At 40.2% G+C, this 17,796-nt stretch overlaps 2 protein-coding genes across 4 annotated transcripts; one reads left to right on the top strand and one right to left on the bottom strand.

Moving 5' to 3' along the window:
• The first annotated feature begins 62 nt into the window (after positions 1 to 62).
• TRAPPC14 (trafficking protein particle complex subunit 14) lies at positions 63 to 3,893 on the top strand. 3 transcript variants are annotated; one of them, XM_074311597.1, is made up of 11 exons: positions 64 to 667; positions 842 to 937; positions 1,020 to 1,149; positions 1,358 to 1,444; positions 1,602 to 1,722; positions 1,825 to 1,972; positions 2,088 to 2,170; positions 2,258 to 2,421; positions 2,553 to 2,707; positions 2,928 to 3,121; positions 3,216 to 3,893. In XM_074311597.1, the coding sequence occupies exons 1-11, from the start codon at positions 281 to 283 to the stop codon at positions 3,367 to 3,369; spliced, it is 1,719 nt and encodes a 572-aa protein (XP_074167698.1). In that variant the 5' UTR covers positions 64 to 280; the 3' UTR covers positions 3,370 to 3,893. The 3 variants fall into 3 exon arrangements, with proteins under 3 accessions (XP_074167699.1, XP_074167698.1, XP_074167700.1); XM_074311598.1 differs by lacking the exon at positions 842 to 937 and having other exon boundaries at positions 63 to 667; XM_074311599.1 differs by lacking the exons at positions 64 to 667; positions 1,020 to 1,149 and having other exon boundaries at positions 752 to 937.
• A 192-nt stretch (positions 3,894 to 4,085) lies between these two features.
• LAMTOR4 (late endosomal/lysosomal adaptor, MAPK and MTOR activator 4) lies at positions 4,086 to 16,279 on the bottom strand. Its single transcript, XM_074311605.1, has 4 exons — positions 16,174 to 16,279; positions 14,557 to 14,637; positions 4,641 to 4,758; positions 4,086 to 4,418 (listed from the first exon to the last, which is right to left on the bottom strand). Exons 1-4 carry the CDS (start codon positions 16,174 to 16,176, stop codon positions 4,321 to 4,323), a joined length of 300 nt encoding a protein of 99 aa, XP_074167706.1. The 5' UTR covers positions 16,177 to 16,279; the 3' UTR covers positions 4,086 to 4,320.
• Between the last annotated feature and the right edge of the window lie 1,517 nt (positions 16,280 to 17,796).

Genomic DNA, 17,796 nt, shown 5'->3' with positions numbered 1-17,796 from the left:
AAGCCGGGTTTCGGCTCCGCCCCCTGCATCATTTCCGGGTTTCCCCTTCCGGTTACCCCACCCCCATGCCGGGTTCCGGCCCCGCCCCTCCTTGGTTCCGTATTTGCTCCCGAGCCTGACCCTCTACCGGGGCCGACTCCCGTCCTCCCCCCCCCCCCCTCATTGTCCACCTCCTGCTCGGTCTGGCCTCCGCTGTGCCCCCGTCGGACCGAGCTCTGGATTTTTTCCCCGCTGCATTGCAGTCTCAGGTTCCCCGGTGGGGCCGGGACGGCCGCAGCTCATGGAGTCCCAATGTGATTACTCGATGTACTTCCCTGCGGTGCCGCTGCCCCCCAGGGCGGAACTGGCCGGAGATCCCGGCCGCTATCGGGCGCTGCCACGGAGGAATCACCTTTACCTGGGGGAGACAGTGCGTTTTCTGCTGGTCCTGCGCTGCCGGGGGAACGCTGAGGCTGGCGCCGGGGTCGGGTCCGGGGCAGTCTCGGGAGGTGGCTGGGGCGAGCTGGCCACGGCCCTGGCTGCTCTGGCCTCGGTCAGCGCTGGAAGTGGGGCACCGAGCTCCGGAGACCTGGACGGGCAATCCCCCGGGGGTGTGGGGCTGTTCTCGGACTGCAGCCCCCTTCTCACTCATGGCCCGAGCCCTGCCACAGGCGGGGGAACAACCATGGTGAGAAGCAAAGGGTGCGGGTACCCACGAGGTAAATCAGTATTGGGGGGAGGCTGAATATTGGGGGTTGGATGGTGGGCGAGGCAAACCAGAAAGGGGGTGGGAATGAAGTGTCAAAAAAAAAAAGCTACTTAATGCTTTGCTGACGTCTAAATTCGCACCCCCACCCCCCAGTTACCTGTGGAAGAGCCAATTGTGTCCACAGATGAAGTCATCTTTCCACTAACCATTTCATTGGACAAACTGCCCCCAGGCACACTTAAGGCCAAGGTGAGATGGGGAGGGTGCTGTTGCCCTTTCGAGAAATTCTTTCCTCCCCAGGAGTCCATCTGTCTGTCTCTCCCTCATCCAGATTGTAGTTACTGTGTGGAAAAGGGAGGTTGAGACAGCAGAGGTCAGAGATCATGGCTACCTGAGAATGCTGCAGACTCGGGCCCCTGGGGAGACATTCCGAGGGGAGCAAAATGCATTCAAGGCCCAAGGTGTGGAGTTCAGAGCCATGCTAGGGAGAAGGGATACAGGTGTTTAAATAGCTAGAGGGTTGCCAGTGGGTTTGGGAGGGATGGGAGATACATTTTAAATTGCCTGGTCTGGGAAAATGATGTGGGACTGTGTGATGGGGAGGGAGATGAAGCTCTAAGGATTAACAGCTACTAGATTAATTCATCCTTCCTTTCTTCCACTTAACAGTGAGTACCCTGCTGACCTTATTGCCACCTCCTGTTCTGAAATGTCGACAAATTACTGTGGCTGGAAAACACCTGACAGTGCTCAAGGGTGAGCAGGCTGGCTGCCTGTGTTCCATAGGGAGAAATATTTTCAGGCCTGAATGAGAGGATCTCAGGATATTGGTGGGGGTTAAGGTGGAGTCCTAGGAGGGTTTAAGGTTGGGTGCAGGTGCTTTGAACCTCAACAATCCAGTTAACTCTTGCAGTGCTGAATAGTTCCTCACAAGAGGAAATTTCTATCTGGGACATCCGCATCCTCCCCAACTTTAATGCCAGTTATCTGCCTGTCATGCCCGATGGTTCTGTGCTGCTGGTGGACAATGTCTGGTGAGGCTGAGGGGAAAAGAATTGGTGGGAGGAATAGAATAGGGATTTGGAAGGGTCTGCTATAGAGAATTCATATCCTATCTCTTTTCCCTCCTGATTTAGTCACCAGTCTGGGGAGGTTTCCATGAGCTCCTTCTGTCGTCTTCCTGGTTCCTCTGGCTGCTTCCCTTGCCCCCTTAGTGCTCTGGAGGAACATAACTTCCTGTTCCAACTGAGGGCAGGCGAACAGCCTCCTCCAAAAGGACAGGAGGTAAGCATATTAAAAGATTGGGATATGAAAGGTGATGGAATGAAGAATTCTTTAGAATAACAAATGGTAAGTTTTCTAAAGAATACCTGTTCCTTCTGTTTCTTACCTTTTATAGGGTCTAGAGGTATCTCTGATTGCTATAGTTCAGTGGTCTACACCTAAGTTACCATTCACTCAGAGCATCTACACCCACTACCGGTGAGTGTGCTATACTTCTCAGATGCCCCATGGGTATTAGGTTCAATTATCTCTGCTGACCTTTCTTATGCTCTTCCTGTTTTTCAGGCTACCTAGCATCCACTTGGACCGTCCATGCTTTGTAATGACTGCCTCATGTAAATCCCCTGTGAGAGTACATGAGCGTTTTATTGTTACCTACACACTGCTTAACAATTTGCAGGATTTCCTTGCTGTTAGGCTTGTCTGGACCCCTGAGACTGCACAAACTGGTAGGTATTCATGCTGTTGTCAAATGGAATCTTTAAGGCAGGAAGTCAGTTTAAGTCTTGGGGGCCACAACCCAAAGATAAGAATGAAAGGTCTTAGAAATCGTTAATTTATTTTTTCCTTCTCTCATCAGGAAAGCAGCTATGTGAAGAAGAGCGCCGAGCTATGCAGGCTGCCTTGGACTCTATTGTTTGTCACACACCTCTCAACAATCTTGGCTTCTCCAGAAAGGGTACTGCGCTCACTTTCAGTGTGGCCTTCCAAGCCCTAAGGGCTGGACTTTTTGAGGTAACTAGGGGTAATGGAGGGTGGGGGAAAGAAATAGGATATCCTGACAACTGGTGTAGAGGGGCTTTCAGAGTGGATGAAAAGATGAGAGCTACAGCATGGAAGAGGTAGAAACTAGAACTTAAAAAAAGACTTTCCAGTAGGAAGGAACATCAAGGCTTTCCCAACACTGGAGAGGGCTGTAATACAGAGGTTAACCCTTCTGGTCTTCCTATTGTAGTTGAGCCAGCACATGAAGCTGAAGTTGCAGTTTACTGCCAGTGTATCCCACCCCCCACCAGAGGCTCGGCCTTTGTCACGAAAGAGCAGTCCTAGCAGTCCTGCTGTTCGAGATTTCATGGAGAGACATCAGGGTAGCTTGGGCAGGTCCCAGTCCTTCTCCCACCAGCAGCCTTCCCGAAGCCACCTCATGAGGTATGAAACCAAAAAAAGGAATTGTGGGATTCTAGAGCTATGGTTCTAGAAATAAGGCTATGATCATCTGCTAACCACTTGCTATGTACCCTAGGTCAGGCAGTGTGATGGAACGACGTGCCATCACGCCTCCAGTGGCCTCTCCTGTAGGCCGTCCCCTCTACCTGCCTTCAGATAAAGCTATGCTGTCTCTGGACAAGATTGCCAAGCGTGAATGCAAAGTCCTGGTGGTTGAACCTGTCAAGTAGAGGAAACTGGATCCTTACTCCCTATATACACTCCTAGAAATTGGAAACCCCCTGGAGGGGGTCCTCACTTTGCAGCTGTTTTTTCTCTCCTAGGATGTTTCCCATGGGGGGAAAAGTCAAAGTTGAATTTGGAACTAGGGCTGGGGGGAAACAAAGCCAACAGTATTTCCTTATGTTCCTGTCTGGGAGGGCTGGTCCCATCTCCAGTTCTGTTCCCCACTCTCCCTCATTCTTTTCTGGTTCTAAGTTTACAAAAAGATTTTTCTTTTACTCATGACATTCCCTTCCCCAAACCAGCAGGGGCTGAATTTGGAAAATGGTAATGATCCAGTAGATCTCAATAGTTGTCCCCCAGACTCAGGTGCCAGGGGTGGGGCAATGATATCCTCCCTTTCCCCAATTCATGTTTATATCTTTATGCACTTTAATTTAAATGTCTTTGTCCATGTGATTTCTTCATGTCTCCTATCACTTCCAATTGAATTGAGATCATTAAATGTCTGCCCAGGAGGAAGGAAAAATTAATTGCTGTCTGTCTGTTAAAGGAGTGGCCAGAAGTGTCAGGGCTGGGATAATGATGACCCAGTCACTTCACTTCCCGAACCTATTTTCTCATCTGTAAGCCAGGAGACTAGGTCTCTAAAATCGCTTCCAACTAAAAACACAAAATAATACTATTCTTAAGAAAGGGAAGAAACAGGACATAATCACACACATTTCAATGGTACTAAGGTCAGACCATATTTATTGGAGAGAAGGGAAATTGTTCCTGCCCTGATTGATTGCCTTTAATACTGAGAAAGAAACCCAAACTCATTGAGCAGGGATGGGGGAAAAGAAGATAAAGCAAAATACCCAGATTCTGTTAGGGGAAGTGGTAAAATTGGGTATGTGGAAAAGCAGTAAGCTTACAGAGATATTTTAAACCTTCCCCTTCAATCCCCTGTAGTCTCAGACATTGATGGGTTCCCGGCTGTGATTCTGTCTTTTCACCACAAACACCTTCTGTCCAGACACAGTCACCAACAACGTGTGTTCCCCGAAGACCACTAGGAACAAAGCCCCCCCCACCGCAGACAAAAGGTTGGCTAGAATCAAAGCCAGAGTGCCCCACCCCAGGGTTGGGGAGTTAAGGGTGAATGGTTCTAATTAGGTAAAACAGAATAAGAATGGCCAGAAACTTGGGGAAGAGGTAATGCATGGGATCATATTTTCTTGAGGAAAGGAGAATTATGAGAGCTCCTTTCATATTCCAGGGGTCAGGGGCTTACCAGACAAACGCTTGAAGGGCATGTCAAGGCCACGGTACAACCGGAAGCCACAAGCTGTGCTCACTAGCTCAGAAATTGCACCAGCTGCTTGTTCATCATTCTCCAAATCACCAGATGACTAGATAAAGAATTGAGACCAAAAACTAAGAGAAGGATCATATAACAAAACTATTTTAAGCACCCCCCACCCCTTTATTGGTTCTCCCTTTTGGCCAGTTTAGGGGAAAGGGGGGGAAAACACCAAAAAAATCTTTTCTGGAGCCTGCTACCTAGTCTGGTGACCAACTTCATAACTTTCTTTCACCACTACTTTTCCAGTAGAGCAGTGGTCTTGGTCCTCTTTCATTCCCTTAATAGTCCATGCTCAACGAGCTCCCAACTATCTAACCAAAAATCCTTTTCTCATTTTCATTTTTGTTGTTTCAGGTTAAGGGACTGTTTCATTTTTGTCTTTGCATTCCTAATTTTTATTTAACGAATGCTTGTTGGCCAACTTTTAATACTGTCTTCCCTCAATTTGGGGGATACTGCATAGACCTACTTTAGCATTTGTCTCAGCTCACTCTTTTTTTGTATCTTTCATTTCTTCTCTAACTCTCTAAATAGAAGCATAACTGAAAGAGTATGGGGTGTCTTTTGCCTTTTCTTCTGTTTTCACTCAACTCTTAAAAAAAATTAACCTTTGGATATAATTTAAGAGGACCATCCCTTAGAAAGGAAAAATATCATTCTATAAAACTAATCCATCAAATCTAACTATAATGCTAGGTTCCACATCCATAAACTCCAAAAAAAAAAATCCATATTCTGCAAAAATGAGAAAAAGTACAATCTCACATCTCTTCATCAAGGTCAAAGTATTCCCTTTAACTCAAAAATTTAGTTCTTATGTTTTGGGTTATTCTTTGGATTTACATTGCAGCAATCACTAAGGATATTTTTCCTGGTTCTCCCTACTTCATTTTGTATCACCTCAAAAGATCTTCCCATTCCCCCTTGTATTCTTCATATGCTTTGCATTCATGTAGATTTACTTGGTAATTCCCCCAATAAATGGGTACTAATTTTAGTTTTTTTTTTTTTTTTTTTTTTTTTTTTTTTTGCTACTACAAAAAGTTCTATGAATAAATGGCATATGTTGAATCATTCACTTTTAAGGCTTTAACAACAATTCTGAAGATTCTTAAATCTCAGTCTTGCTTATCTTCCTAATTCTAGATTCATCTTTCATTGTCTACTGGATATTTTTATTTGCTTATTCTACATGTATAAAATAGTAATGCTTTTATATTTACATTTACATTATTTACATTAAATTTTAGTTTAATAACATTTGTTGGTTGATTTGCAATGTAAATCTAAAGAGCATTAATGAAAAAGCTAGATAATATAATAAAATCTGTAGTTTCAAACTTCCATATGCAAACACCCCAAGTTTAGGCAAAAAAGGAAGGAGGCAAGATGATACTCCTACATGAAATATGGCTCTAGATAGGTACACTTTTATTAGGAATCGTCCAGTCTTTTTCATCTTATCTAGTCATTTCTCATGACTCTAGCATTTTCTTGGTAATGATACTAGAGTGGTTTGCCATTTCCTTTTCCAGTTCATTTTACAGATGAATAAATGGAAGTACACAGGGTTAAGTGACTTGCCCAGGGTCACACAACTAGTATCTGATGCCAAATTTGAACTCAGGTGGTCTTTGACCTGGGCCACCTTTGTGGCCCAGTACTCTACCCAACATTAGGAAATTGGCTTAATTTTCTTTGTCTTCAGTCTTCAGCCTAAATTCTGATTTTAAGTAGATTCTTTTACCAAGAATTCAAAAAGGAACATGGAATTTCCATTCTTCACAAGAGCTTTTAATAGTAAGGCAGAAATCACGTTCTATATTTAATCTTTGTTTCTTTCTAACTACTTAACAAAATGGTTTGAACAAGTCAAATATCTCATAAATGTGTTGGTTAGGTATTTTAAGAAAAAACCTTATAAATAGGACAGATACACTAGAGAACTAGATTAGTTTAGGAAACAGATCACAAGCCTGCAAAACTTCAATTAAGTTCCTTGAAGGCAGGAACTGTTTTTGTCTTTATCCAACACCCAACAAATCAATAACTTTGATTTGCCTTCATTTCATCTTTCAAAAGTTAAAAAAACAACACATTCTACTTGGAATTTGATTCTCACGGAGGGAAGAAACTGGTTTCTCAGAAGTAAAAATAAGAATTTGGGGGAGGACAGTTATTGCTTTTTTTGAAATTGTGATTAAAAAAGAAAGTGGCCACAATCTCATCAGTTACAAATCTTATGGAGTTTAAAGATATGGCATTTCTCAGTTTCACCTTTTTCTACTTAATCATCATATTAGTTCAGATTCTCATCTGGATAAGAGTAGTAGCCTCCCACTTAGTCTTACGGCCTCAAGTCTTTCCCCCACTGCAATCCATATCCATAACTACCAAAGAAAGTAACCTAAAGCATAGGACTGACATCACTATACCTCTACACAATAAACTTCAAGACCTCCCAAACTCTCTTGTTTGGCATTTAAAGCTCTGTATTGATATAGCTTCCTCTATCTTTTACTGTCTTCTTCCCACATTTCTCCCATTTTTGTCCTTTGGGCCTAAGTGGCCCACTTGCTATCCTTTACATTTAAGACATTTAATGCCATGCTTTTGCATTAGCTCATTTAGAATGCCCTTCCCCTTTCTCATCTCCACACCTTAGAATCCCTGGCTTTTTTTTCCCCAGATTTAAAAAAAAATAATAATTTATTAATTTTATAAATTATAATTTTTTTTTTTGGACAAATCCCTGGCTTTCTTGAGATTCAGGTTGAACACTGTTTCCAAGAGGGGGTTTTTCTAGGACTCTTGTGGCTAGTGCCTTCTCAAGTTATCCTGTATCTTCTCTGTTATCTTACCTATTTATGTACTTCTCATGAAAGGGAACATGGAATTCCCATTCTTCACAATAGTTTTTAATAGACTCCCAATTTCTCAAATCATGGTTCTCGACCCCATATGGAGTTTCTTAACTGAATGTGAAGGTTGAGAAATTATGAATTATTTTTGATTTGTATACTTGTTTTATATACCTACATACCTGGAGTCACAAAAAATTCTCAGGCAAAAAGGGAGTTATGAGTAAAAAAAAGTTTTAAGAAGGCTCTGCCCTTAGACACATATAATATTCTTTGAAAACAGGAACTGTTTTTGTCTTTATCCAACATCCAACATGTTTGGCACATAATTAAAGGCTTAATAAACGATTACTGATAAACTGACTAAAACAGAATATATTCCCACTCATTGGAGAATGGCTAATCAAACTGTGGTACATGAAGTAATGGAATAAATAACAAATAGTTTTAGGACATAATGGGAAACTTAATATGAACATCAGTTCATATGAAGTAAGTGGAACCAGGAAAAACATCACCACAAAGGGAACAAAACTCAATGATCAAGCTTGCCTCCCCCAAAAGAAGAAAATTCACCTCTCTTCCTTCTTTACAGAAATAGGGGGGAATGGAGTATCACATGTATTCTCAAACTCAGTCAATATTGTTTGAGTCCTCCCCCACTTTAAAAAAAATCTATAACAAAAGCCTTGCTGACTGAGGAGAATGGAGGCACATTTTCATAACTTGTGATATAAAAACAGAAGACATAAAAAAAAAAAAAAAAAAAGATACTGCTTGTAATTAATTACTAGACAACTGTCCCTCTGTACGTAACCTAGGAGTACTCTTGGTTCTGGGTGCCAAACCAAAGACAATGACAATCTGAACAGTGTCCAGAGGTAGACTTCTAGAATGGCGAGGAGTCTTGAATGCATATTATATGAGCATTGACTGAAGGCACATTTAGCCTGTAGTACAGACTCAGGAGACAGAATATCTTTGCTCAGATATTTGAAAGACTCATGATTAAGAGGAATTTTATTTGTTCTATTTAGTCCTAAAGAACAGAACTGGAAATAATGGGTAGAAGCTACAAAAGAGCAAAATTAGGCATATTAGGAAAAATAAACAATCAGTGTTGTCCAAAAAAATGGGATTGGGCTGCTGTAGGAACTGAGTTTCCCTTTATTGGATGTCTTAGTGGTGGAATCTGAATGATCACTTGCAGTTTTATGTTCTAAATTAGAGAATCTTTGGCTATATGTTAAACTAGATGGCAGATGAGTTTCCTTCCAACTCTTCATTCTCTAGTTCAGTTTATAAGTTTTACACGTAAAACTTATACTTAAATGGTACTTTTAAGTTTTACAAAAAAGCTTTCTCCACAACAACCTTATGAAGTAAAGAAGATAATTCCATTTTACAGTTAATGGGTTCAGAAAGCGATGTCCATTTCCACAAAACTAAATCTCACATCCAGGATTCAAATTGTGTTATTTGTTTAGGTGAAATAACAGGAATCTGAACTTATGACTATCTTAAGATCTATGATACAGAAGATGAAAGCTGAGTATATTCTAATATTTTCTCTTTAATTTGAAGGGAGAGCAGGAGAAAGTTAGGAGAGATCCTATAGATCAAATTCTACCAGGAAAGTAAGCCCAAGGATAATGGAAAACTCTCAAGAATGAAATTTTGAAGCTTCAATGAGAAGGAAAAGTGGTAATTGTCTAAGAGACTAACACATGCACATGAAATAAATAGCCAAATTAGGTTTTTAAAAACCTATGGACAGAAGACAGGTAACAGGATAAATATAAGAACATACATAACATGGTCCTTTTTTTAAAATGTCAGGAAATATTAAAACTGGTGAAAGAATATAAACATCTAAAGTAATTTAATCTTTTAAATTATATTGAAAAAGATGATGAAAATAGCTGGTATTTCTCCCTCTTTTGCAAAGCACTTTTAAGGATATTCTCTTTTGACCTTTACATTAACTTTGTGAAGCTGATAATAGATATTATTCCTGTTTTTATAAATGAAGAAACTGAGACTCAAAAACTGACTCGATCATAATTTCTAAGTATCTGGGACAGCAGATAACTTTACTCCAACCCAGCACTCTTTCCACTCCCTAAGGAGCAAAGGAATAATCCACCGTTTAGGGTAGATGGGACAACAATAACAGATGGCAGGAATAGTCATCCCATCTTTATTTTGATAAATTTAAACTCTATATGAGTAAGGGCTGTTTCTATTCTATTTGTATCCTTAGTCTGACATGCATGTACTTAATACTCAATGATGGTTTCTCTTTTCTCTAATAATAGACTAAGGATAACAAAGCTGGCTACTAGAGATGAAACCCTTAATGAGTCCAGGTCATCCTGGATAACAGCTCAAGGTACTTAAAGAACTGGCTGGCATTCATTTTTAAAATATATAGAGAACTGACTCAAAATGTATAATAGTTCAAGCCATTCTCCAATTGATTAATGGTCAAAGGATATGAATAGACAATTTTCAGATGATGAATTTGAAACTATTTGTAGCCACATCAAAAGGTCCTCCAAATCACTACTGATCAGAGAAATGCAAATTAAGACAATTCTGAGAAACCATTACACAACTGTCAGATTTGCTAAAATGACAGGAAAAGATAATGATGAATGTTGGAGGGGTTGTGGGAAAATGGACACTAATACATTGCTGATGGAACTGTGAACAGATCCAACCACTCTGGAGAGCAGTTTGGGACTATGCTCAAAAAATTATCAAACTTGGACGAGGCCCTCTCCAACAATGAGATGAACCAAATCGGTTCCAATAGAGCAGTAATGAACTGAACCAGCTACACACAGCAAAAGAACTCTGGGAGTTGACTATGAACCACTACATAGAATTCCCAATCCTTGTATTTTTGTCTGCCTACATTTTTATTTTTTTCACAGGCTAATTGTACGCTGTTTCAAAGTCTGATTCTTTTTGTATAGCAAAATAATTGTTTGGACATGTATACATATATTGTATTTACCTTACACTTTAACATATTTAACAAGTATTAGTCAACCTGCCAGCTGGGGGAAGGGGTGGGGGAAAGGAGGGGAAAAGTTGAAACAAAAGGTTTTGCAATTGTCAATGCTGGAAAATTACCTATGCATAAAGTTTTTGTAAAAATTAAATCTAATTAATTAATTAATTAAAGATATCAAACTGCATACCCTTTGATCCACCAGTTTTTCTATTGGGATTATATCCCAAAGAGATGTTAAAGAAGAGAAAGGGACCCACATGTGCAAAAATCTTTGTGGCAGCCTTCTTTGTAGAAGCAAGAAACTGGAAATAGTGGCTGCCCATCAACTGGAGAATGGCTGAATAAATTTTGGTATATGAATGCTATGAAATACTACTGTTCTGTAAGAAATAACCAGCAGGAAGATTTCAGAAAGGCTTGGAGAGATGCTAAATGTAATGAGCAGAACCAAGAGATCATTATACACGGCAACAAGACTATACAATGATCAGTTCTGATGGATATGGCTCTCTTTAATATTGAGATAATTCAAACCAATTCCACTTGTGCAGTGATTAAGAGAACTATGTCTTCTACACAAAAGAACCATCTACACAAAAGAACACCCAGAGAGAAGAACATGGGAACAGTGTGTGGAACACAACATAGCATTCTCACTCACTCTATTATTTGCTTGCATTTTGTTTTCTTTCTTGATCTGATTTTTCTTGTGTAACAAGATAATTGTATAAATATGTATAGATATATTGGATCTAACATGTATTTCAACATATTTAATATGTATTGCTAGCTAGGGGAGAGGGAATGGGGGAAACGAGGTGAAAATTTGTTCCAAAAGGTTATGCAGGGGTCAATGTTAGAAAAATTACCCATGCATATGCTTTGTAAATATTTGTTAATAAATATTAATAAAAATAAATAAAAGAAAAAAAATAAAGGAAAAAAGTAAATTAAAAAAATAAGAAGAAATATACGATGGCAGTACTGTCAGTGATCACAAAATAATTGTGGAAAATAGACAAGGACAATTCTCCTGATTTTCAAAAGAGAAAACTTTTCTAATTTCTAAAACTAGTGAGAAGTTTTTAACTAATGTTAAAATTCTCACAGTTCTCATCATTAATGCAATTGGCAAATATCTAGAAAAGACAGCATGGTGGTAAATTGAGGCAGAAGATCCCTTGAGGTTTTTTGGTTTTTTTGCTGAGGCAATTGGGGTTATGTGACTTGCCTAGGGTCACACAGGAAGTGTTAAATGTCTGAGGTCATATTTGAACACGGGTCTCCTGACTTCAGGACTAATGCTCTATCCACTACACCAACTAGATCCCTTGAGCAGAGTTGAAGTTGGCTGAATCCCTGAGAAAATTTGGAGCCATCAAGTTGCTTAAAGGGGCAAACTGGACCTGCTGGAAACGGAAGAGGTAAAAGTTTCTGTCAGTCTGCAAAAGGATTATACTCATTAATGGCCACTGCATTTTCAGTTTGGGTAAGATAGAGATGAAATCTTCAAAAGAAAAGAAAGCAGCAACCATAACAGCAAAAACAAGTCATACCAGACCAACCTTATTTCCTTTTTTCTTTTGGACAGGATTACTAGATTACTGATCTAATGATCAAGGAAATAATGTAGATACAGCTTACCTAGATTTTATTTCACTGCTCTCCACACCAAGGCAGTTTTTATTAAATATGAGCAGAGTTAAATTAAATTAAAAATTTGACATTTCCACATCATAAACTTTTCAACAAATGCTAGACTTCTCAAAGACAATACTACTGGTAGAAACCTAGTGCTCAAGAAAAAAATAGGAAGTGAGAATCTCAGAGCCTAACTCTATCTTCTCAACAAAAAGACATTTTGTCTTTTTAATGAAAGGGCATTCCTTCTAGTATCAATGGGAAGAAGCTTCTATGTGGTACCCAAAGTGTCTTATCTACCTACTACCCCACAAAATTCATAAATGGTATTGATAAATGATTCGACATTTCCTTTCCTACTTATTGTCCTCCCCAGACTACTCAAAAACATTGTTCTCTCTCCATTCCTCTCCTACCTCTTTAACTTTCTAGCCCTCAGTCAAGTCACCTGGCTATATCAAAGATGACTACATTGCTTTCCCAGTTCCCTTATCTGAAGAACATGTGCACAGGACTGACATAAGAAAAATAGATAGGGCTGAGATTTTATATACATATACATATATCAACAACACAAAGTCTATATACCTGTTCCTAAGATTCTCTACTTTGAGTGGTCCAGGGAGCTTAGTTTTTTACTTCCTTCCCTAAAAGATTTTGTCCTAGATATAATTAGAGATTGTGGTACATTTTTCCCCCAGAGAAACAGAAGACATTATGAAGGCCTGAACTAAGTACTGGCCACCCAAGTAAACAGAAAGGAATGGATATAATGGTGTATAGGAAGAACTGCTGGGACCTAGCAAATGAGTGGAATTATAGATCTGAAGAGAATGAGTTAAGATTTGAATTTAGGTGACTAAATTAGGAACATACTAAACAGAAATAGAACAGTTTTAAGCACAGGGAAAGAAAAGAAAATGAGTCCCATTTTAGATATGTACACTTTGAGATATCTAATAAGACTCACTCAGGTAGCTATATCTAGCAGGTAGTAAAATTCGGGAATAAAGCTTGAGAGGGATTTGGATTCTATATACAGACTAACACATGCATGTATTTGGAATTTGTCTATACATAGAAACATAATGCAGAATTAGGCAAGGGGGTGTAGAAAAAAAAGATAGCCCAAAACAGAGCCTTGCAATCCAACAAAGGAGTCTGAAGAGCTAAACATCTTAGAGGAACGAAGAAAACTAATATACAATTAAGAGAACTAGAATTAACCTCTCCATGAGCATTTATTAAGAATTTTTTATGATGTCATGCACTGTGCCAAGGATACAAAAACAAAATTAAGACAGCCCATTTCCTCAAGGCCCTCACACTGTACTAGAGGATTACATGTTCACAGATAATTACATTCAGGATAGATCCCAAATAAATACAAAGTGATGAGAAGGGAACTAATAAGGGAATCAGAAAATCGTTTCTTGAAGGAGGTAATACTTGAACTGAACCTTAAACAAGTAAAGTTTCTATGGATAAGGATTCTAGGGATAGAGTATAGCACGTACAAAGGTAAGAAGGTAGGAAATGAAATTTTGTGTACTAGGAACACTTAGTAGGCCATTTTGGCTAGAATGTAGTAACTTAAAGACAAACTAAAGTTGAAGCCTAAAATATAAAATAGCATTAAAGCTTCTTGAGCAGGATAAAAACACAGATCTTCATTTGAGAAATATCAATTTGGCAGCTATACAGGAGATGGGACTAGAGAAGGAAGAGACTTGATTCAAGGATATTCATTAGGAGGTACCTGCAATAGCCAGGGGGAGAGGTGATGTGAACTGAACCATAGTGGTTAATGGGATAAGTAGAGAGAAGGGAATTGATTTGATATTTAAGACAAAGAATTGACAAGACTTGGCAACTGCATGGATATGGTAGGTGACAATAAATATAGCTCCACAGATGTCTCCTGGGTATTTTACCTGGGAGAGATGAAAGAACTGACAAAAACAGGGAAGTTGGGAAGAGATGGGGGTTTTAAGGAGAAAGATAGTGACTTTTGTTTTGGCCTTGTTGAATTTGAGATCTCTATGGAATAAAGAAGTGGGGATTTCTGGCAGGAAGTTTGTGATGAGAGACTGTAATACAAAAAAGAGGTACATAGATTTAGGAGTCATTTACACAAAGATAAGTTAAATCCATGGAGGTTTAAGGATAAGGATTATGCATGCTTTGTGGATCAAACTATAATGCTCATTTCAAAGTGGGAGAAACTGGAGGAAGGAAGATATAATTAGAAGGGTCATAAATCGGGTAGGGCTACCAAGGATCAGATCAACTTCTTTCTACTCTTCACCCTAAGACTTACCGCCAGCACGGCTCCTTCACTTAGCACCAAGTAGCCCAGCTGGTCAGGGATACGCTCCAGCCCCTGGGTCAATGCAGATGTCTAGAAGAAGCAGAGCAGATGATGAGAAGGAAATCAGAAAGAAAGAAGAAAAAGAGCTGGCTTGAGCTCTTTCTTACACACTTGGAAACCACAGTGCCTCCTGCTGATGCTAACTAACATCTTTCCAATTGCCCTATTTTCCTTACATGTCTCCCCACCATGCCAAGGCAAGTGTTATTTATATAAGACAAGCACCTGATCCTCACAACCCAGTTGGAAGTAATTGCAACAGATTAATTATTATGTCCATTTAAAAATAATAGATTCAAGAAAAGTTAAGCGTCTAATTCAATGTCACAGGTGGAATATGAAAGTCCCTTCTGATTTTCAATCCAGCTCTCTTTTCAGGAAGCCATGACACTAAATACACTCTTTGTACTCAGTGCCCAAGTACCTTGCCTTATTTATATCTCTCCTTCATGTTCTCTCAGATCCCTGGTTTTTAAACACACAATCCTAAATCTTCTTTAACCACAACAAAATTTGCACTTGAATAGAGAATTCCCATACTTAGAAAGTACTCTGGGATTATGGAAGCCCCCAGTCCAATCCCCATCATTTAAATGATGAACATGAAGCCCACAAAAGTTAAGGTACGGTTTCACAGAGAGTCTGAACCAAGTCTAAATCTCTAAATCCAGCATTCATTACCCAGCACCACAAGGTCTCCCTATCTTCAAAACTCAATTCCGAGCACTATTTCCTAGGGAAAGCCTATTTTATTTGCCCCAGTTGCTAGGGTCTTCCCTTTTAGAAATTACTTACATATTACATTTAATTTGCTACGCACATGTCACCTTGTCCTCCTAAAGAACGTCATTTCCTTGGGAGAGGGACCTGTTTAGTTTTTCGCAGCAGTTGGAGAAGATGCTAGTTGATAAACTGAGGCACAGTACTAGCAAAGACTAAACAGAAACAAGACAGTCCTCAAGGAAAGGGTGCAGATGAGGGGCAGAAACTATCCAGATAAAAACAGACTTCTTTCTCCACCCCCACCCCAGGCTCCACATCAAACAGCATTTACTATTAGGCTGTGATTATGTGGCAGACACTAAAGGGGGAAAAATGCCCTAATACCTGTTTTCAAAGAGCTTCTATTTTTCTGAGGAGAAACCCAATAGAGCCTGAAATCCTTACAGGGCCTTTCTATCTAGGCCTCCTCCCTTTAAAAAGATCATCCCCTTCCATTGCTCCAGAGAAAACATCACTTTCCCACGAACTTTCCTCCCCTTTCTCCCCCGTCCCCCACATCCAGGAGACTACCCCTCCGAGACCTCTTTTTTTCCCTCCAAGATACGACCAGACCCGACCACCCCATCCCCACCCCCACCTATACCCTCGGACACAAAGACACACACATCCAGGCCCTCCCAGCCTCCACTTCCCCTAGGCCCGACACCCCCGGACTATCTCTTTGAACCATGGTTGTGGGGGAAGGGGGCATGGGGAGCTGAACCGTGGGGAGGAGGAGAAAAGGAAAAGAAGAGAAAAAAGGAAAAGGGAAAGAATAATGCGCATGCGCCACCGCTTTCTCACCATTTCAAGCCGTAGGTGCGGAGAAAGCTTGCAAAAAGTGGCGTTGCTTCCGGGTTGTCACCTATATCACGTGCTGGGACGTGACTTCCCCACACTCCACCATTCCTTTCCGTAGGGACGCCACAGTCACGCTAATCATTGATTGGGCAATTGCGACGTCACTCGAAACTCAGCCTATCCCAGTTACTATCCCGGGTATGACCCCACCCACGAAGTGAATGATTGGCGGCGGGGTGGGGAGGGAGGGGAAGCATAGGGAGGAAATCGGGGCGGGAGTTTTAGAACTACCAGAGATTGTTGGACGGTTGTAGGCTGCTTAATGTAAAGTGTTAACTCTTTACTGTGGAAACACTTAAGCCCTTTCCATAAAGGGAGTAAAATTTTCGGAGGACTATAATATATTAACTTCATTTATCCCAGGAAGTGCATGGTCTTATCCCCATTTTGCATACCAAAAAAATTGAGGCAGAGGTTAAAAGTGACTTTGAACTAATGTCTTTCAACAGCCTCCAGGGCGCCAGGCACCCATCCCTCCCAGAGGCCTCGGCTTGCCAGCAGTTGCATTAGAGACGGTGTAATTATGATAAGATTATCTGAATTTGGAAATAGGAAACCTGGTACCTCTCCACTTTCTCTGATACCTTTAATAAAGGTGGTGATACATACTAAGATAAGATCAAAATGGGTCCATGATTTAGGCATAAAGAATGAGATCATAAATAAATTGGAGGAACATGGGATGATTTACCTCTCAGACTTGTGGAGGAGGAAGGAGTTTGTGACCAAACGAGAACTAGAGAGCATTATTGATCACAAAATAGAACATTTGGATGACATCAAATTTAAAAGCTTTTGTACAAACAAAACTAATGCAAACAAGATTAGAAGGGAAGTAACAAATTGGGAAAATATTTTACAGTTAAAGGTTCTGATAAAGGCCTCATCTCGAAAATATACAGAGAATTGACTCTAATTTATAAGAAATCAAGCCATTCTCCAATTGATAAATGGTCAAAGGATATGAACAGACAATTTTCAAATGATGAAATTGAAACTATTTCCACTCATATGAAAGTGTTCCAAATCACTATTGATCAGGAAATGCAAATTAAGACAACTCTGAGATACCACTACACACCTGTCAGATTGGCTAAGATGACAGGAACAAATAACGATGAATGTTGGAAAACTGGGACACTGATGCATGGTGGGTGGAGTTGTGAAAGAATCCAACCATTCTGGAGAGCAATCTGGAATTATGCCCCAAAAGTTATCAAATTGTGCATAACCTTTGACCCAGCCATACTACTACTGGGCTTATATCCCAAGGAAATACTAAAGAAGGGAAAGGATCTGTATGTGCCAAAATGTTTGTGGCAGCCCTTTTCGTAGCGGCTAAAAACTGGAAAATGAATGGATGCCCATCAATTGGAGAATGGTTGGGTAAATTATGGTATATGAAGGTTATGGAATATTATTGTTCTGTAAGAAATGACCAGCAGGAGGAATACAGAGAGGCCTGGAGAGACTTAAATCAACTGTTGCTGAGTGAGATGAGCAGAACTAGGAGATCATTATACACTTCAACAATGGTACTGTAGGAGGATGTATTCTGATGGAAAT

Source organism: Sminthopsis crassicaudata, chromosome 4, assembly GCF_048593235.1.
Source record: "Sminthopsis crassicaudata isolate SCR6 chromosome 4, ASM4859323v1, whole genome shotgun sequence".
NCBI lineage: Eukaryota > Metazoa > Chordata > Mammalia > Dasyuromorphia > Dasyuridae > Sminthopsis > Sminthopsis crassicaudata.
Note: the sequence above shows the minus strand (reverse complement) of the source record. Positions and strands in the feature narration are given on the sequence as shown.